The sequence below is a fragment of the Scyliorhinus torazame genome, chromosome 15 (genome assembly GCF_047496885.1).
Source record: "Scyliorhinus torazame isolate Kashiwa2021f chromosome 15, sScyTor2.1, whole genome shotgun sequence".
Lineage (NCBI taxonomy): Eukaryota > Metazoa > Chordata > Chondrichthyes > Carcharhiniformes > Scyliorhinidae > Scyliorhinus > Scyliorhinus torazame.
In genome coordinates this window covers 103890752-103912104 of record NC_092721.1, presented here as the reverse complement: position 1 = coordinate 103912104, position 21353 = coordinate 103890752, and the positions used below count along the sequence as shown (strand labels likewise).

Genomic DNA, 21353 nt, shown 5'->3' with positions numbered 1-21353 from the left:
AGGTACCATGCTGTCGAGGGTAACGGAGAAAGTTCTTGTGTTGTTTATTTTTTCATGGTGCTGCAATCAGACGATCGGGTGGCCTGGTCGTCCTACTGGAGCGTCTAAGTTTCGGCAGCAATCCTGGTGAGGGCCCCCGGCGTTTGTGACTCCGGGAACGTGGTGTCTTCCTCCCAGGCAGTTTCGTCACCCCTAGGCGGCGCTGTAGGGGCGAAAAATGGGCAGGGGGGGGCGCGCCTGTAGGGGGCGTCGGTGCCTGTTCGGCGCTGGGTCGGGGTTCAGGCGGCAGTACTGACCCTCCGGTCAGGTGCTGCCGGGGGGGGGCAGTGGCGCGGGCGCGCGTGGGGATCCGGCGGGCGCCAGATCCCGAAGGGAGACCATATCTTGCCGTCCGTCGGGGAACGCTACGTAGGCGTACTGGGGGTTGGCATGCAGCAGGTGGACCCTCTCGACCAACGGGTCCGACTTGTGCGCCCTCGCATGTTTCCGCAGCAGGATAGGTCCGGGTGTCGCTAGCCAGGTTGGGAGCGAGGTCCCAGAGGAGGACTTCCTGGGGAAAACAAGGAGACGTTCGTGAGGTGTCTGGTTTGTGGTTGTACATAGCAGGGACCGAATGGAGTGAAGGGCCACTGGGAGGACTTCTTGCCAGCAGGAGACTGGGAGATTCCTGGACCGAAGGGCCAGCAGGACGGTCTTCCAGACCGTTCCATTCTCCCTTTCTACCTGCCCGTTACCCCGGGGGTTGTAGCTGGTCGTCCTGCTCAAGGCGATGCCTTTGCTGAGCAGGAACTGGCGCAGCTCGTCGCTCATAAAGGAGGACCCCCTATCACTGTGATGTATGCGGGGAAACCGAACAGTGTAAAAATACTTTGGAGGGCCTTGATGACGGTGGTTGTGGTCATGTCTGGGCAGGGGATGGCGAATGGGAACCGGGAGTACTCGTCAATCATGTTAAGGAAGTACGTGTTGCGGTCGGTGGAGGGGAGGGGGCCTTTGAAGTCCATGCTGAGGCGTTCAAAGGGATGGCAAGCCTTTATCAGGTGCACCCTCTCTGGCTGGTAGAAGTGTGGTTTGCACTCCGCGCAGATTTGGCAGTCCTTGGTGGCTGTCTTGACCTCCTCGATGGAGTAAGACAGGTTGCGGGTCTTGATAAAGTGGAAAAAACGAGCCACCCCCGGGTGGCAGAGGTCCTCGTGGAGTGTTCGGAAGCGGTCCACTTGTGCGGTGGCACATGTGCCGCGGGACAGGGCATCAGGGTGCTCATTTAGCTTCCCGGGACGATACAAGATCTCATAGTTGTAGGTGGAGAGTTCTAACCTCCACCGCAAGATCTTGTCGTTTTTTATCTTGCCCCGCTGTGCATTATCGAACATGAACGCCACCGACCGTTGGTCAGTGAGGAGAGTGAATCTCCTGCCGGCCAGGTAATGCATCCAATGTCGCACAGCTTCTACTATAGCTTGTGCCTCTTTTTCGACCAAGGAATGGCGAATTTCAGAAGCATGGAGGGTATGGGAGAAGAAAGCCACGGGCCTGCCCGCTTGGTTGAGGGTGGCGGCCAGACCTACGTCGGACGCGTTGCTCTCGACCTGGAAGGGGAGGGACTCATCGATGGCGCGCATCGTGGCTTTTGCGATGTCCGCTTTGATGCGGCAGAAAGCCTGGTGGGCCTCCGTCGACAGGGGGAAGGTTGTGGATTGGATCAGGGGTCGAGCCTTGTCGGCGTAATTAGGGACACATTGTGCATAGTAGCTAAAGAAGCCTAGGCAGCTCTTTAGGGCCTTGGGGCAGTGAGAGAGGGGGAACTCCATGAGGGGGCGCATGCGTTCAGGGTCGGGGCCTATGACTCCATTTCGCACTACGTAGCCTAGGATGGCTAGACGGTCGGTGCTAAACACGCACTTCTCCTTATTGTAGGTCAGATTTAGGAGGTGCGCGGTCTGGAGAAATTTACGGAGGTTAGTGTCGTGGTCCTGCTGGTCATGGCCGCAGATGGTGACGTTGTCAAGATACGGGAACGTTGCTTGTAAGCCGTACCGGTCAACCATTCGGTCCATCTCACGCTGGAAGACCGAGACCCCGTTTGTGACACCGAAGGGAACCCTTAAAAAGTGGTAGAGCCGCCCATCTGCTTCGAAGGCAGTGTACTGGCGGTCACTATTACGGAGAGTTAGCTGGTGGTAGGCAGACTTGAGATCCACCGTGGAGAAGACCTTGTATTGCGCAATCCTGTTTACCAGGTCGGCAATACGCGGGAGAGGGTACGCGTCCAGCTGCGTAAACGGGTTGATGGTCTGGCTATAATCGATGACCATCCTATGTTTCTCCCTGGTCTTTACCACCACGACTTGAGCCTGCAGGGGCTGTCGCTTGCTTCGATGACCCCTTCCTTCAGCAGCCTTTGGACCTCGGACTTGATGAAGGTCCGGTCCTGGGCGCTATACCGTCTGCTCCTGGTGGCGACGGGTTTGCAATCCGGGGTGAGGTTCGCAAATAGGGAAGGCGGGTCGACCTTAAGGGTCGCGAGGCCGCAAACAGTAAGGGTGCGTATAGGGCCGCCAAATTTAAAGGTCAGGCTTTGTAGATGGCACTGGAAATCCAGTCCCAGAAGGATGGCTGTGCAGAGATGCGGCAGCACGTATAGGCGGAAATTGCGTAATTCCCTGCCTTGGACGGTGAGGTTTGCGAGGCAGAACCCTTTTATCTGCAACGCGTGTGACCTGGAGGCCAGGGAGATCCTTTGTTGGATGGGATAGGTGACCAGAGAACAACGCCTTACCGTGTCGGGGTGAACGAAGCTCTCCGTGCTCCCGGAGTCGATGAGGCACGACGTCACATGGCCGTTGATGGCGATCGTAGTGGTGTCCTTCGCTAGCGTTCGGGGCCGACTCTGGTCCAGGGTAAAGGAGGCCAGCTGCAGCAAGGAGTTTAGGTCGGGCAGCGCGTAGTCAGCCGTGCTGGGGGCTTGAGGCCCCAGCCAAGATGGCGCCGGCCATGGATCACACATGGAGTCCGGGGACGGGGACTCCGATGATGGCGGCGGGGAGGAACAAAATGGCGGCGGGGAGGAACAAAATGGCGGCGCGCACTGCTCCAGCGTGGCGGAGGCCGCTGCAGCAAGTAGTTTGGGTCGGGCAGCGCGTAGCCAGCCGTGTTGGGGGCTTGAGGCCCCATCCAAGATGACGCCGGCCATGGATCACACATGGAGTCCGGGGACGGGGACTCCGAAGATTGGACCGGCGAGGGACAAAATGGCGGCGCGCACTTCTCCAGCGTGGTTGCCGGGGGGCCAAATGGCCGCGGCTGTGATGCTGCCTGGAGGGACAAAGGCTGCGGTGCGCGTTGGGCCGGCGGGGCTGGGAAAAAGGAGTGCGGTGGGACTTGGACAGTCGGGACTTGAAAAACGGCTGTGGTTGAACAGCAGGGGCCTGGAAAAACGGCTGTGGGTACTCGCTGGATACCGCGGCCACCGCGCGGGCTATGCAGACCGCGGCATAGTGGCCTTTCTTGCCGCACCCTTTGCAGGTGACGGTGCGGGCCGGGCAGCGTGCGCGGGTGATTCGCCTGGCCGCAGAAGAAGCAGCGTTGGCCGGCGGCGGTAGCGGGGCGCCTTGCCGCGCAGGCCTGCGGAGTTAGCGGGTATGTCTGCGGGTTAAGCGGGTAAGTCTGGGGGGCTGCCGCAGTGGTGTGCCACGCAGCCCAGGGGGGCGCGGTGCTCGCGGGGGCGTACGCAAGGGTGTTTTTGTACGCCACACCCATGGACCCTGCCAGGGCCCGGACCTCGGTGAGGCCCAGTGTGTCCATTTCGAGGAGCCTTTGGCGGATGTCGGAGGAAACCATACCTGCCACGAAAGCGTCTCGGATTAAAAGTTCAGTGTGCTCGTTCCCCGTCACCGCTGGGCAGCCGCAGTTTTGGCCCAGCACTATCAGTGCCTGGTAGAAGTCTTCGAGTGTCTCATCTGAGCTCTGCCGTCTCGTTGCCAGCAGGTGACGGGCGTAGACCTGGTTCAGCGGACGAATGTAATGTCCTTCCAGCAGCTCCATGGCTTTATCATAGTTCGCCGCCCCTTCAATCAGGGGGTAGATCGCCGGGCTGACCCGCGAGCGTAGCAGGTGCATCTTCTGCCTTTCCGTGGGGGTGTCGACAGCCGTATCGAGGTAGCTCTGAAAGCACGCCAGCCAATGCTTAAAAATTGTGGCGGAGTTTTCTGCGTGAGGGCTGAGCTGAAGGCACGTCGACTTGATACGGAGATCCATCCTTCAAAAGTACTTATCTGATTAAATTGATACACAATCAATACTCTTGAGACCACGAGGAGTCATATCGATTCAGCTTTAATCAGATAGAACTGTACCCAGCAGCGATGTTACAGAAGTGAAGGCTGCTGGGACGGCACCGGTTCTTATACCCCGCCTCTCAGGGCGGGGCTATGTACATTACCCAATGGTAGACCCCGCGGTCTAGCCAATGGTCATTCACCTCTCAGGTACTGCAATACCTGGTATTACCACATTTATCAGCACTGTGCACCGGGAAACACGCGGCTAAACACTCTTGTAATACTGCTTTGTTCCTACTTGGTTGAATCAAGCCCATTAAAACACAATACTCTGTAAGCTGAAATACTATCCAGCTCAGATCTGTCAAGTAGCAGTAATGCTTGGGTATTGCCACTTCCCTCAAAGTTTTTCCTGACCTGACGATTTACACATTTTCATCCAGGACCTCCGATCCCAGTTAATGCAGAAATTGCTCAGCGCAGTCTTTCCAGGGTATGTCCAGCAAACGCAGGAAAGATGAGTGAAGGAAAGGTTATGTTCCGTTTTTAAGGCACTAGACGTCATACTTTATAGATTTTTTCAAGTCCAAGTTTTTTGATCAATGAGTAGGGTTAGTGAATGGGTGATTGGGTGGGTTACTGTGTCTGGTATTATCAGGTATTGCAGTACCCTAGGGGCTGAAGACCATTGGTTAAACCTAGGCGTTTACCATTGGCTGTTTGGTATGTAGCTCCGCCCTGACAGGTGGGGTATAAGAACCGGTGCCGTCCCAGCAGCCCTCATTCTGTACCGAAGCTGCTGGGGAACAGTTCTAGCCTATTAAAGCCTTCAGTTATGTTACTATCGCGTCTTTAATCGTAATTGATCGTGCATCAATTTAATAGACTACACTTAAGCTGAAAGGATGGATCTTCGAATCAAGCCGGAGTGCCTACAACTCAGCCCCCACGCGGAGAACCCAGGGTGATATTTAAGCACTGGCTGCCGTGCTTTAAAGGCTACCTCGCGACGGCCAGAGGCACACCCTCAGGAGAACAGAAACTGCATCTCCTGCACTCAAGGGTAAGCTCTGGGATCTACACCCTCATCGAGGAGGCAGAGGACTTCGATGCTGCAATCGAACTGTTAAAAGGACATTACATTCGCCCTGTAAATCAGGTCTACGCACGTCACCGGCTTGCAACGAGATGGCAAAGCCCCGGGGAATCGTTGGAGAAGTTCTACCGTGCACTACTGGTGCTGGGCTGAAACTGTGGCTGCCTGCAAGTTTCAGGGAGCGAACACACGGAACTCATAATCCAGGATGCCTTCGTAGCAGGTATGAGCTCCTCAGAGATCCGCCAAAGACTCTTAGAAAAAGACACCCTGGGACTTAGAGAGGCACGGGCCCTGGCAGGGTCCATGGACGTTGCCTCCAGAAACACGCAGTCCTATGTGCCCGACCGTGCGGCAGCCCCCTGGGCTGCGTGGCATCCCACAGCGGCAGCCCCACAGACCTTCCCCGTGTCCCCGCAGGCCTGCACTGTAAGACGGCCCGCTAACTCCGTCGGGCCCCGCTGTTTCTTCTGCGGTCAGGCGAAGCACCCCCGCCAGCGCTGCCCGGCCCGCACCTCCACCTGCAAAGGGTGCGGCAAGAAGGGCCATTTTGTGGGGGTCTGCCAGGCACGAGCCGTGGCAGCGGTCTCCAGCGACTCCGGACCGCCGCGGCAACCTTTCCTTTGGGCCCCAGGCGGCCAGCACTCACCGGCACCCCCCTATCCTAGGGCCATGTGTGACCCACGGGCGTGGCCATCTTGCCCCTCGGACACCACACATGATGGATGGGCGCCGCCATTTTGCCCATCCCCACCGCCATTTTGTCCATCCCCAACCACCATGTGCGACCCATGGGAGACGCCATCTTGGATGTGGCCCCAGGGCCCCAGCACGGCCAACTACACGCTGCCCGATCAAAACCCGCAACTACGTCATCTGGCCCTTGTAACTCTGGACCAAAATCGACCTTGGACTCTTGCAACAGCAACGGCAATGGTCTTCATCAACGGCCATGAGACGTCCTGCCTGATTGACTCTGGGAGCACGGAAAGCTTTATACACCCCGACACAGTAAGGCGCTGTTCACTTGTTACCCACCCTGTAAACCAAAGAATTTCCCTGGTCTCCGGGTCACACTCGGTGGAGATAAAGGGGTTCTGCCTAGCAAACACTGTCCAAGGCAGGAAATTCAACAATTTCCGCCTTTATGTCCTGCCGCACCTCTGCGCGGCTACACTCCTGCGGTTGGATTTCCAATGTAACTTGCAAAGGCTGACCTTCAAATTTGGCGTCCCTATACCCCCCCTTACTGTCTGCAGCCTCGCGACCCTTAAGGTCGACCCGCCTTCCCTGTTTGCGAACCTCACCCTGGATTGCAAACCCGTCGCCACCAGGAGCAGATGGTACAGTGGCCAGGACAGGACCTCCATCAGGTCAGAGGTCCAAAGGCTACTGAGGGAAGGGGTCATTGAAGCTAGCAACAGTCCCTGGAGTGCTCAAGTAGTGGTGGTAAAGACCGGGGAGAAGCATAGGATGGTCATTGACTACAGTCAGACCATCAACAGGTTTACGCAGCTGGATGCGTACCCTCTCCCCCGCATATCCGACCTGGTAAACAGGATCGCGCAATATAAGGTCTTCTCCACTGTGGATCTCAAGTCCGCCTACCATCAGCTATCCCTCCGTAATAGTGACCGCAAATACACTGCCTTTGAAGCAGATGGGCGGCTCTATCATTTTTTAAGGGTACCCTTTGGTGTCACTAACGGGGTCTCGGTCTTCCAACGCTAGATGGATCGAATGGTTGACCGGTACGGCTTACGCGCAACGTTCCCGTATCTTGATAACGTCACCATCTGCGGCCATGACCAGCAGGACCACAACACCAACCTCCCAAAATTTCTCCAGACCGCAAAAATGCTTAACTTAACGTATAATAAGGATAAATGCGTATTTTGCACCAACCGTCTAGCCATTCTAGGCTACGTAGTGCGAAATGGAATTATAGGACCCGACCCTGAACGCATGCGCCCCCTTATGGAGTTCCCCCTCCCTCACTGCCCCAAGGCCCTGAAGCGATGCCTTGGGTTTTTCAGTTATTACGCCCAGTGGGTCCCTAACTACGCAGACAAACCACTAACCCAGTCCACGACCTTCCCCCTGTCGACGGAGGCCCGCCAGGCCTTCAGCCGCATCAAAGCAGACATTGCAAAGGCCACGATGCACGCCATTGACGAGTCCCTCCCCTTCCAGGTCGAGAACGATGCGTCCGACGTAGCTCTGGCCGCCACCCTCAACCAAACGGGCAGACCCGTGGCCTTCTTCTCCCATACCCTCCATGCTTCTGAAATTCGCCATTCCTTGGTCGAAAAAGAGGCACAAGCTATAGAAGCTGTGCGACATTGGATGCATTACCTGGCCGGCAGGAGATTCACTCTCCTCACTGACCAACGGTCGGTGGCGTTCATGTTCGATAATGCACAGCGGGGCAAGATAAAAAACGACAAGATCTTGCGGTGGAGGTTAGAACTCTCCACCTACAACTATGAGATCTTGTATCGTCCCGGGAAGCTAAATGAGCACCCTGATGCCCTGTCCCGCGGCACATGTGCCACCGCACAAGTGGACCGCTTCCGAACACTCCACGAGGACCTCTGCCACCCGGGGGTGGCTCGTTTTTTCCACTTTATCAAGACCCGCAACCTGTCTTACTCCATCGAGGAGGTCAAGACAGCCACCAGGAACTGCCAAATCTGCGCGGAGTGCAAACTGCACCTCTACCAGCCAGAGAGGGTGCACCTGATAAAGGCTTGCCATCCCTTTGAACGCCTCAGCATGGACTTCAAAGGCCCCCTCCCCTCCACCGACCGCAACACGTATTTCCTGAACGTGATTGACGAGTTCTCTCGGTTCCCATTCGCCATCCCCTGCCCAGACATGACCGCAACCACTGTCATCAAGGCCCTCCAGGGTATCTTTACACTGTTCGGTTTCCCCGCGTACATACACAGTGATAGGGGGTCCTCCTTTATGAGCGACGAACTGCGTCAATTCCTGCTCAACAGGGGCATTGCCTCAAGCAGGACGATCAGTTAAAACCCCCGAGGAAATGGGCAGATAGAGAGGGAGAACGGAACGGTCTGGAAGACCGTCCTGCTGGCCCTACGATCCAGGAATCTCCCAGTCTCCCGCTGGCAAGAAGTCCTCCCGGAGGCCCTCCACGCCATCCGCTTACTGCTCTGTACAACTACCAACCAGACACCTCATGAACGTCTCCTTGTCTTCCCCAGGAAGTCCTCCTCTGGGACCTCGCTCCCAACCTGGCTAGCAACACCCGGACCCATCCTGCTCCGGAAGCACGTGCGGGCGCACAAGTCGGACCCGTTGGTCGAGAGGTTCCACCTGCTGCATACTAACCCCCAGTATGCCTACGTGGCGTTCCCTGACGGCCGGCAAAATACAGTCTCCCTTCGGGACCTGGCGCCCGCCGGAACGCCACGTGCTCCCGAACCATTACCCCCCCCTCCACAGCACCTCACAAGAGGGTCATTCCTCCCGCCGCTCCTGCCTTGGCCCTCCCACCCACCGACACCCCCTACAAGCGCCCCCCTCTTGTGTCAACCGTTTGCCCCACCAGCGCCAGGGGTGACGAAGCTGCCATGGAGGCCGAAGCCGTGCTCCCGGAGTCGCAGACGCCCGGACCCCCACCAGAATCTCCACCGAAGCTCAGACGATCCAGGAGGACGACCAGGCCACCCGACCGACTGATTGCTTCAGTGTAGCCATAAATGAACTCTGATTGTATATATCTTCCACGCTTGTAAATATTCTCGAAAACTCTGTAAGGAGGTATCACGGTACCTCCATATCTGATCATACCATGTTAGATGCAATTATAACCATTGGCCACCATCCCCGCCGGACGTTTTTTTAACAGGGGGTGAATGTGGTATTATCAGGTATTGCAGTACCCGAGAGGCTGAAGACCATTGGTTAAACCTAGGAGTTTACCATTGGCTGTTTGGTATGTAGCTCCGCCCTGACAGGCGGGGTATAAGAACCGGTGCCGTCCCAGCAGCCCTCATTCTGTACTGATGCTGCTGGGGAACAATTATAGTCTATTAAAGCCTTCAGTTATGTTACTACCTCGTCTTTAATCGTAATTGATCGTGCATCACTGGGGTGAATGAGTGAACAGGTGATTGGATGGGTAGGTGGTTGAGGTTGGTAGGTGGGCGAGTAGCGAGTTGGGTCAAGAAGTTGATCGAGCAGGCAAAGGTGGGGGGTAATCGGGGCAGGTCAGAATGGGTTGTCAGGTGGTGGGGCATTGTGATCCAGTCTGGAGGGGTGTCAGCTGATTGGGATAGCCCGGTTGGGTCGGGTTGGGGAAATAGTCTGGTGATTAGTGGGGTAGTTGGGTCTGTTCAGGGGGCAGTTGGGTGGCCATGGTTTAGTCAGGTCAGATCAAGAAGTTAGCTGAACCATGATTTGGTGGGTGGGGGTCGCTTGTGCTGCTCAATTGAGTTACACAGCCATTATACCAGGTATTAAAATGTGTAACGTTGCTGGATAAATATACAGGTAAGTCCTGCATACCTGGCCCAAGGCTCCGCAATTAGCTCAAGACTGGAGACATTTACGGAGGGAAGCAGGCAGCAGGGATAAAGCCCATTGGAAGTTTAAACTTCCCAAGCATTTCCCACATGTGCCTGTGCATAAGGACTTCCACAGAGTCCTGATTCACATCTCCTAATTTATATCCCATCTCTGACAATCCGGGAACCAGAAGCTTTGGGTCACTATATTCATGAATTAAACAATTATTAAATACATTTTAAAATATGAAACACATATGCGAACCCTTTGTACTTGCTTCCCGCTCACTGCCTCTCCTGCTCACTGCCTCTCCCAGTCCTTCAGCTCACTGCATCTCCAACTTGACAAACCTCTGGTCTGCTGACCCCTGACTCGCTGTCTCTCCGGCTCACTGACCCTCCAGCTAGCCACCTGTCCCTCTCCTTGAACATCCTGGTCACTGCCGGTCATTCTTGCTGAACCTCCCACTCGCCACGTATTTTGCTCGCTGAACATTCCTCTCGCCGACCCTCCCTCTCAACAAACTCCCTCTTGCCAACCCTCCAACCAATCCTCTTTGGAGAGAAGGACAAGCTATTCAAGGATGGCAGCAACAGGGTTACATCAGATCAAGCATGAAATTATGTTAAAATGAAACTTCCGATGCTGAATGTGAACACAGGTCCCTTAACTGACCGACATTAAAGTGGAACAACTTGAAATGAATCAAACTAAAATGAGGACTTAGTGTACACAATAGTGATTGTTCGGTCATTTGTTACAGAAAAAGTTTTAAATCGTGAAATATTGTCAAGTCACTCTTTTAACTATTAAATGGATGTTCGTATCTCTGTACAAGTTATTGGTCTCTATGGAAATCGTAACACTTCTTCGAAATGGTCCTTTAAGGGAGGTGTAGGTTAATACTCGAGTAAAGTTCCATACATGCTACCAGCCAGGGTGGCACGATGGCGCTGTCGTTAACAATGTTGCCTCACGGCGCCGAGGGCCCGGGTTCAGTCCCAGCCCCGGGTCACTGTCCAAGTGGATTTTGCACATTCTCCCTGTGCCTGCGTGGATCTCACTCCCACAACCCAAAAAGATGTGCAGGTTAGGTGAATTGGACACTCTAAATTACCCCTGAATTGGAAAAAAAGAATTGGGTACTCTAAATTTATTTTAAAAAAATAAATGCGACCAGCCGCCCCCCCAAGTGTCCATTCTTTACATACAAGTCTGGATAGCACACATAATTAGGCTTTTAAGATAGGAGAGGAGAATTTAATACAGACAATGCGCAGCTAAACTGAAAACCAACATCTGGAGAAGAATAGAGAGGAAATCCTGACTGATGTATTCCATCTGAACTGAAACATGGCAGGAAGTGTCGCCACTGAGATCAGTTAATTCTGCACATACCAGAAATTCAATGTGGAAGTTTCCTGATCTGTTGGATTTAATAACACAACAAACCATGCCGCGCACACCTGCCGGCCGGAAATTCCCTCCTGAGGTCAACGGACCATTACATGGTCCTCGTTCCATCCGTAGCGATCTCATGGCAGGTGTGGCCTAAAGATCCAGCCCCATATGTTTACAAACCGAGACATCATGGATCCCTACCAAATTATTTTCTCCAAAAATGGAAATGCTAAAGGTGAAATTTTGTACAAATGCGTTGAAGATTTAACTAATTGCTTTTCAAATATAGGCAAAATTAAGATATGAGCGAAGGACAAACAATGTATGTTTCAGCTTAGATCTAGTTAAGACAATGGCACAGTATGAGCACTTCATAATATTTTGAAAAAACATTTTATCGTAGAATTTCAAACTTTCACCAAAACTTGAAATTAAAATACTCCAACTTCTGCACAAGTCTATTTGTAAAAACTAAACAGCTTAGCCTCTAAACAATAGTCTCCAAACTGTTTTTTCAATAATTATTAACATGCAACACTACAAACAAACTGGTCTAGAAATTGTTTCACGCTGGCATGAGTCAGCCTTTGACCGATCCAATGCTGAGCTTTTTGACTCATTCTATGAGACTGCTGAGCTGCAAAGGTCTCTTGGTCATTCCCAGTTAATTCACTGATGAATTCTAGGTCATTGTATCAGCAGTAGAAGACTTCATGCAGACATGGGAGAGGGAAAGAGCAGTTGGGAGGGAAGTAGGTAGATTTGACCAGGAGTGTAAACATGGAGGGGAAGAGGGAGGAGCAGTGATCGGGAAATAGAGAGTGAGAGAGAGAGAGGGCAGGTAACATTGAATGGAAGAGAGGTTGTCAAGCAAGTGCCATCAACGATCCTCGGTACAGCAGTTGTGTGTACCTTTTTACATTGTAGTATTCAGTAGTATCTAGTCAGGCCATATGTAGACCATGTTTTCCTGAATGTAGGGCAGCCCAATAAATATAGCCACTCATGTGTTAGGCCCTTATTTGCATTCAAATAATACCACGTTTCTGCCTTTAAAATACTGCAGATTACTACACATTCATAGGGCGTTTATTAGTTTGCGTGCGCATGATGCCATCAAGTTACTACTGAATTTTGTTCTCTTGAAATGAAAATCGCTTATTGTCACAAGTAGGCTTCAAATGAAGTTACTGTGAAAAACATTCACAATTGGAAAATTATTATAATTGTCAAAACTTTGTTTAATCATACAGATGTTGACTGTAACAAAATTAAAATGTAATTATTTTTATATACAACCAAATTATTTTGAAATGACTAGCCAAGACGGCAGAAAATTACATTTGCATAAAAACTTCAAAATACACAAGTCAATAGAGCATATAAACATCCCAGGAAAATAATTTAAAAGGGAAAACAAATTGTTTTCAGAAACCAATTAAATGTTTTAAAAATAAATTTAGAATACCCAATTCTTTTTTCCAATTAAGGGGCAATTAGCATGGCCAATCCACCACCCTGCACATCTTTGGGTTGCGGGGGTGAGACCCACGCAGACCCGGGGAGAATGTGCAAACTCCACACTGACAGTGACTCGGAGCCAGAGTCGGACCTGGGTCCTCAACGCCGTGAGTCAGCAGTGTTAACCACTGCGCCACTGTGCCACCCCAGAAACCAATTACATACGGGCATATCTTTTAGATTTTTATTTTATATTTATAATTTTAATATTTCTACATGATATCAAGAAATGGCTGAAGGCACTGGATGGTGCAACGACTACAGGCCCTGACAACAGTCCAACAATAGTACTGAAGATTTGTGCCCCAGAACTAACCACGCCCCTAGCCAAGCTGTTCGAGTGCAGCTGCAGCCCTGGCATCCACCCAGCAATGTGAAAGGTTTTCCAGGTATGTCCAGGGTGACCGTTATTCGTGGTGCTCAGGGATGTGATATTCAGAATGCCAAATGGCACAATTCCCTATGCCAAGACTGGGAGAAGAGCCTGCTTGCCCTGGGCATGAACAAAGGTGAGGTGTACCAATCTGATGGCATCTCGACCTGATCCTTGGTCTCCTAAACTAGGGTGGCAGCGAGACTGGTATGTTGTTTTAGGTAGAGGATGAACTAATGAATGCAATTTTGGCTGTACAGGAAAAGAGAAGCCCTAATACGCTGGAGCAATCACAAGTGGGTCAGATGCCCAACCTTCTCATCCTTTCCAAGTTGGAGATGAGCGACCCGGACGTGGAATGTGAGCATGGAGCAAGGTCCACAGCTTGAAGAGATACAGGGATCTCAGAGAAAGAGAAGAAGCCAGTGGGCAGGTGAGAGACTGGGGAAGTATGTAAGAAATGTAGGTTTGTGGCATCTCCAATGAGAAGTTCAAATCACAAGTCACCATTGCTCATCCTATCACAATGTCTCAGTGAGGCAGTTGTCCATTGTGACAAGCAACCATTGGGCATGCACAGTCACATTGTAATGATGTTAGCATGTCACAGGGTGCTCCTGGTGAAGACAGCAGCTCCTTCACCCCTCTGTCAGTGCCAGCCATGATACTGGACATTAAAGTCATCAAGGCCGATAAGAGATCACAATCAGCAGGCTGCCTACAATGCCGCTAGGAGCAGGGGCCAGGGGTTGGCACCAAGTCGCAGCATTCGCAAGTGAAAGTTAAAGGCACTATAAACATTAGACGTTTGTCACGAGTAATATCACTTCAGTTGACATGTGTTCTCTGTTAAAATTGTATTAACATAATCAGCATATAAAGATTTCATGACGTGGTCATGGCATGAATATGCTTCACGTTTTTCATAGGCGCTGAGCATGGGAGTGGCTTGTGATGGATGGAAATGTCAGCAAACTGTATTTCAGAGGCCGTTACTTGACATAAGGGTCACAGGTTGGCCTCATCAGGAACTTTCAGGAAGGAGACATCATCCTTGTCCTCACTTTCAAACCATCCCTTGGGTGCCGAGATGAATGAACAGAGAATCAAGCCTCCCTAGTCTCTCTGCCTCCCACAATGTTCCTCACTTCTGCATCCACATCCTCACCCTGGGCCTCCACTGGCTCCTCATAAAACTCATCACTTGAGTCATCCTCTGAGGCCTATGAGCTGCCTCGCTGTCATCAGCCTCCAATGCACAGGGCTAAATCGCTGACTTTGAAAGCAGACCAAGGCAGGCCAGCAGCACGGTTCAATTCCCGTAACAGCCTCCCCGAACAGGCACCGGAATGTGGCGACTAGGGGCTTTTCACAGTAACTTCATTGAAGCCTACTTGTGACAATAAGCGATTTTCATTTCATTTTCATTTCATGGGTACCCACTTGACAGATCCAGATTGTGAAAGACGCATTCTGGAAGATATTGCAGTGCTCCCCCTGATCAGTCCAGGCAGCCAAACTTCATCTCTGCAGCCCAATGGTCCTCTCAATTACTGCTCTTGTGGAGGCATGACTTCAATTTTACCTCTCCTCTGCTTCTGTCCTTGGGTGTCTGACTGGCATCATGAGCCACCTTTGTCACCCAAGAGTCAACTATCCATCCAAGCTGGAGTGAACAATAACCTTGGCATCTGGGAGTGTTACAGGATGTTCGCAACTTGGGAGCTGCCAGCATGCCTGACACAGACCTGCAAATTCTGTGTCTTGTTGTCGCAAACAATTTGGACATTCATAGAATGGAATCCCTTTCTTATGAAGAAGGCACCCTGCTCACCCGTTGGTGACTTATTGGTCACATTCGTTCAACCTATGACACCCTCAGAAGTGCAAGCCAGAAGGTTTCACTGTGTATAGGCAGCACACGAGCTACCTCATCATGTCTGTAGTCCAGTGCAGAGGGAGTCTCTGCCTCTCTAGGGACACCGTGACCTCCACATGCAAGGCAATTGGCCTAGAGATCGTCTCAAACTGTGCAGGTGGCTACCTTATGCCAGTGGCCCTTAAGGTAACAATAGCCCTGACCTTCTTTGCCTTCAATTCTTTCCAAGAATCACTGGGAGGCTTAAGTGGTGTTTCCCAATAAGCTGCCCACAGCTGTGTCAAGCTGGTCATTGGCGCCTGTTCAGGTGAGTCATGAACATCACTCCTTTCCAGATCAACAAAGCCAGCTAGGCTGAGTGAGCCAGAGACTTTGTTGCAGTTGCTGGGTTCTTCTGCAGCCAGGGTGTCGCTGGATGAGACACCGCTCTGAGCACGATCACTAGTGATTCAATCACTCGGGCAAAGAGCAGTGGGGACAACGGACAACCCTGCCGTGTGCCTCTGTGCAGCTGGAAGTACTTAGAGGTGGTGGTGTTCGTCCACGAGCTCGCCATGGGAGCACTGTACAGGAATTTCACCCAGGCGGTGATCCCTGTTCCAAGCCCAAACCATTCCAGTACCTCTTATGAGGTACGTCCATTCAACTTTGTCGCAGGCCTTTCCTGTGTCCAGGGAGACGATCACCTCTGGTGTTCTCTCCCTGGATGGGTCATTATCATGTTCAGCAGGCGCCTGATGTTCAACGTTAACTGCCTACCCTTAACAAAGTCCGTCTGGTCCTCTGCAACCACCTCTGGGACTCAGTTCACCAGTCGTCTGGCTAGGATTCTGGTCAGTATTTTTGCGTCCACGTTGAGCAGCAAAATGTGTCTATGGGACCCGCATTCTGTTGGGTCTTGTCCTTTTTGGGTATCAGCAAGTTTGAGATTTATGCTAGCATAGGCGGCAGGGTGCCCCTCGCCAGCGAGTCTGTGAACATCTCCTGATTGTACGAGGCCAGTGCCGTCGCAAACCTTTTGTAGAAATCTGCTGGGGATCTGCAGGTCCCGCCGCCTTCCCTGTCTGCATGGAGTTGATGCTCTCCATTACTTCTCCCAGTTCTAAGACCCCGGTAAAAGGCCTCAATTGTGTCATTGACCTTGTCTGGCTCAGCTATTAGTTTTCCCCTGCTGTCTCTAATCTGCGCTATATCCCTTGTGGCTGCCTGCTTTCTCAGCTGGTGAGCCAGCAGGCGGCTGACTTTGTCTCCATGCCTGGCGGATCGTTGGTGCACTGCTTTCCTCATTGAGAGCAGGTCAAAGTCCATTTGTAGCTTTTTCCTCTCTGCCAGGATGCTATGGTCGTGGCCTCGGAGTATTGCCGGTCTACCTCCAGTAAGGAGCCGACTAGCTGTTGCCTAGCCACCCTCGCTTCCCTGGCTTTTTGTGCTTTGTAGACAATAATTTCACCTCTAATCACAGTCTTCAGCACCTCCTAGAGCGTGGAGGATGAGACCACTCATTTCCGGTTGTTAGTAATATACTTGTCTATGGCCTGTGACATTTTCTCGCAGAAAGCCTCCTCAGCCATGACGGCCCTGTCCAGCCTTCATGGGGGGGGCGTTGGGCACGGCCCATCTCTAGCCTCGCATCCAAGTTGTGTGGAGCGCGGTCGGAGATTACAGTCGCAGAGTATTCCGTTCTTACTATCCCTGGAATCACCGATTTCCCCACTAGAAAGAAGTCAATCCGGGTGTATAGGTTATGTACCTGTGAGAAGGAGAACTTCTTCTCCCCTTGATGGGTGAACCTCCATGGGTCCACTGCCCCGACTTCATTTGCCATATTAGAGGTCCTCCCTCTTTTGGGGATCGATCTGTCTGTCCGTTGATCTTGTACACAGTTAATGCCCCCCCTCATCCCATGATAAGTTGCTGTGTGTTGATGTTGGGGATTGGGCATGTACCATTGACCAGGACCACTGGTGTCCATCTAGGGCACTGCTGACCATGACATGCCATCTCCCTGGCTCGTAGCCGTCTTCGTCAGGGTTAATATCGCCCTCTTATTTAACAGTATGGGTACCCTCCTAGTTTTCGTCCCGTAGTAGGATTGGTAGGTTTGCCCACTGAGCCCTTTCTTACCTTCTGAGCCTTCTGATGCGACTCTTGGAGGAAGACTATGTCAGCTTTCAACTTTTCAGGTGGACAAAGACTCTGGATCTTTTCACTGGGCCATGGAGTGCCCTGACTTTCCAGATGACTGTCCTGATGGTTTGTTTTTGTCCCTCCCGCCTCACCCCCCCCTCGCTCCTGCAGGATCAACCATACTTATGTTGTAGGTGCTCCCCTGCAGTCCAGGGTTTCCCGTTGTCAGGGGTCCATCCAAAATGGCCACTGTCACCATACTCACATTGAGGCCGGGCCCTTCCACTCTGGGGAATCCCTTATTCCAGGGGCCAACCAACATGGCCCTCAACTATGGGTATGCCATATGGGTGAACCCCTGCACTCCAGGGTTTCCCTTTGTTCTGGGACCCTCCTAAGTGGCTGCTTGTGTTGCCACTGTGTTCCAAGTCACCACCTGTAGCCTGTTGTAGCCAGCCTAGAGCCCGTACCATCCTTGGTCCTATGTTTCCCCTATGATTCTTTCCCCCACTCCCTTTTCTTCTCCCCCCCCTCCTATTATTGTCCCCCCTCCCTACTCCCCTCCCCGTTCATCCCCCGTAGCTGTGCCCCATTAGTGTTGCGTAACCCCCCCCCATTGCCAGGTGTTCTCTCCTCTGTGGGAGATATGCCACCCCCCTCGCTCGTACCTCCTGTCGCTAGCTTTCCCGCTAGTGCAGTGGCCCACTCTCCTGGGGTCGGCGATGTGCCTACCCTTCGTCCGCTGTATAGTTTCTTCTCTTTTCATTCTCCTTACCCTCTGCTGCCTTCATCCCTTCCTCCCTATGTTTTGGTTCCCGTATTCAGAGCTATTTCCATCTCTAGGGCGGCGAGCCAGTCGCTCTGATCTGTTGAGGCTTTTTCTTGTTCCTTGATGGTGCTCCCCTGGGCCTCCAGTTGCGTCTCTGCCTTGCATGGTGGCCAGTGCCTCCGCGACCGCCACCTGGACCACAGCTTGAATGTCGGTCTTTATCTCTTCCCTGAGCTTGCTTAGTTCCTGGAGAGGAACTTTCTCCATTCACCCACTGATGAAGAGGAACCCCATGTGCGATTTGCCAGTCCCTCGCGTTCTGGTGTGGCCAGCAATTCGTCACCTCATGCGTCCGCCATCTCGGCCATTTGGTTCTCCTGGTTTCTGCCGCCTATTGCCTTTTTATGGCCTCTTGAGCTACTGTTGCTCAGCACCTTCCCTTGTGCTGTTGGCAGAGAGGGTGAGGAGATTATTTTTTCTGTTTTAGCGGGCTATTCGGAGCCTAATTTCAGGTTCTTCAGAGGAGAGCCACCTGATGTGCAATTGCTCAGCACATCCCCGTCACCAGAAGTTTCTAGTTGCCCATTCAATTGTCGGCAGGCACATTTCCGACTCTCACGCCTGCCCACCAACTGTAATATGGCATGACAACACCAGGACACCCACCCAATGTGTTCTCACGTGATTTCACACAAGTTCCGGTCAGCCACGTGCCCACTCCTAAAGCAGAAAATTCTGGCCCAGATTATCTCCACATCTATTTTATAGAGGTAACATTCCCTTGGTCTCACCAACACAGGGGTGCTTTTTTTCCATGGTTCTTCATAGATTGCCATATGTGCTTAGGAACTGGCACTTGTGGCTCTATTTCCTCACTCGAGCACACCATGCAACCCAGCTCCCATGACACTACCCTGACCCTGTTTCACTTCCCCCTCTCTAAAACCCCCAATACCTCTCCAAACTGGCTCCCAACAACGTCAGAAACATCACCTAATGAAGGGGAAAGCCTTCAGCCAAGTGTTGTTTCCAATATGAGCGTGTCAGAACCGTGATGGGAAAGAGAACAATTTTTCTCTCCATCAAATGCTTTTTGCAACATCAGAGAGACTGAGGAAGCAGGGTGGAGATGAACCAGGGCATGAAGGGCGAAGGCAAGAGTGCCGGGGGATTGGGGGAGGGGAGTTCAGATGGTTGTGATTAAAACTACATTGGATAAGAAATTCCAAAGCATTCCAAAACAGTTGTCATTGAGGTAAATACAGACCTTGAGCAATATTCTAGAGCTTGTGATAAAGCGGGACCAGGCCTCACTGACAATGTGCCATTAGGCCTTCCCATTGATTTTGTATTGGACCATATTGCAGCTAGGACAGCAAGTTCCCCCAGCAGCCTATGATAAAGATAAAGTCATACTTCTTCACGTAATAAGCCATGAACACCCTGTTTCACCACTGTCTGCAAGGTCCAGGCCATAGTGTTATTTATTTTTCACAGGCGCACAACACTGCAGCAGCTATAAGCAAGAGTGCATGTATAGTGTTGTTGCTTTGCCATTGCCCAGCTGGCTAAGTGTGAAGGACGCCATAGGTAGGAGAAGGTACAGTATCCTCCAGACCTTTTCGTCAACATTTATACTGTCGAGACAAGCTGTTGTAACACTGTTGATCACCATACTCTCAGTGAGCGAAGGAAAGGCAGATTGGCAGCACATCACATGTTTGATTTATTTAAATTAAACCATCAGTAGAAAACATAATATGGCCAAACATAACTGTATAATGAAAACAGTAACCAATTATTTGAAATACATTAGTTTTGCACACTATGGTCGGAGTTTTCAGCCTCCCCGCCCCAGGCGTGTTTTGCACAGCTGCTATCAATAGAGTATCCCATTTAGTACCCTCTGCAACCCGCGACAGGATGGATCACTGTCGGCAGGACCGGAAGATCCCACCCGTGGGAACAGCTGGAAAATCCCACCTTTTGTCTTTGTGAGACAAGGATTCATGATCGACAAATATAGCAAAATATAGAAAATTAACCGAGCAAACAATTATAATTCATCTTGTCATGAAACTTTGCTTACTTTTAAACAAATTAAATGAACTAAAATGTAAGATTTGGAGTTTTAGTTGACTTTACTGCCGAATATACCCTCAGCTGATTAAAGAATCCTAAACATGCCAAAGTATTTTGCACTCGGAGCAACATTTGTTGTGCTGATTCTGAACCATTTGATAATTATAGGTGAACTAACCTTTAATGGTGAAATGTGAGCATGTGACACATATCCAAGGATATTCTCAACCTGTGATAAATTCTTCTCAGACACATGAACAAGTTCAGGGCCAAATTCATTGGTTAGTCGTGGTAAGCTGTAATCATGAGGCGGTGTATCCTCATCTGGATAATGATAGTTCTAAAAAAAAGAAATTAAATAAGTGAAAAGAATGGAAAAATTCACTTTTAGTTTCAATTTTCAACTTTTTGGTGTAACAGATACAATAGATGCAATGAACTCTGCTGCAACCAATTCCTGTGACAGAGCACTCCATGTTCCAACAAGTCTCGATATAAATAGTCGTTCCAAACTTTGCTTCTAAATTCACTCTCCAGACTTGCTGCTCTTCTTCCTGCTCCTCTCCAACCATTATAACAGCACACAAGGATAAAGAAAGCAAAATAACCATTTTTATTTGTAAATTTAATTGTACATGGCTATCTGCCAAACACAGATATCCTCTGCTCCAGAGATTTCTCTTTCCAACGCTCTGTGTAAATTTGCTGCCCTGGATACACTGGGGATTCCTGATAGCCTACAAATTGCACTCTGCACACCGTGTGAGAGTTCAATAAACTGGTATCACACTGTGTCTAATTTCAAAATGGAGATAATGTTAGTCTGAATTCCCACGAGAACTCGTTAGACACAAATTCTGCTTACGCACTTCACACCAGCATTAATTATAGAAAAGAACTCAAATGTAACTGCATTTCAATGACGAACTGCACGTATTTCCAGCCATTCATATTTCACTGGCCTCTCACAGTTTAAGGTGCGAGGGGCAAGGTTTAGAGGAGATGTACGAGGCAGGTTTTTTACACAAAGGGTAGTGGGTGCCTGGAACTCGACGACAGTGGCATTTAAGGGGCATCTTGACAAATACATGAATAGGATAGGAATAGAGGGATACGGACCCAGGAAGTATAGAAGATTTTAGTTTAGATGGGCAGCATGGTCGGCACAGGCTTGGCGGGCCGAAGGGCCTGTTCCTGTGCTGTACTTTTCTTTGTTCTTTGTTCTTTGAGATTGATCTCTTAGATACAGTAAATGGATTCACATTAACAGCCGCTAAATAACTGAAAAA

The 21353-nt window shown here is 51.1% G+C and overlaps 1 protein-coding gene across 10 annotated transcripts in view; it reads right to left on the bottom strand.

Moving 5' to 3' along the window:
• Positions 1-21353, bottom strand: part of LOC140391729 (disks large homolog 2-like) — a 1606854-nt gene that overhangs the window by 1153293 nt on the left and 432208 nt on the right. For all 10 annotated transcript variants that reach the window (XM_072476520.1, XM_072476521.1, XM_072476522.1 and 7 more), the window contains one exon: positions 20243-20404. In XM_072476520.1, coding sequence (XP_072332621.1) covers positions 20243-20404 — 162 coding nt within the window. The remainder of the gene's footprint in view (positions 1-20242; positions 20405-21353) is intronic.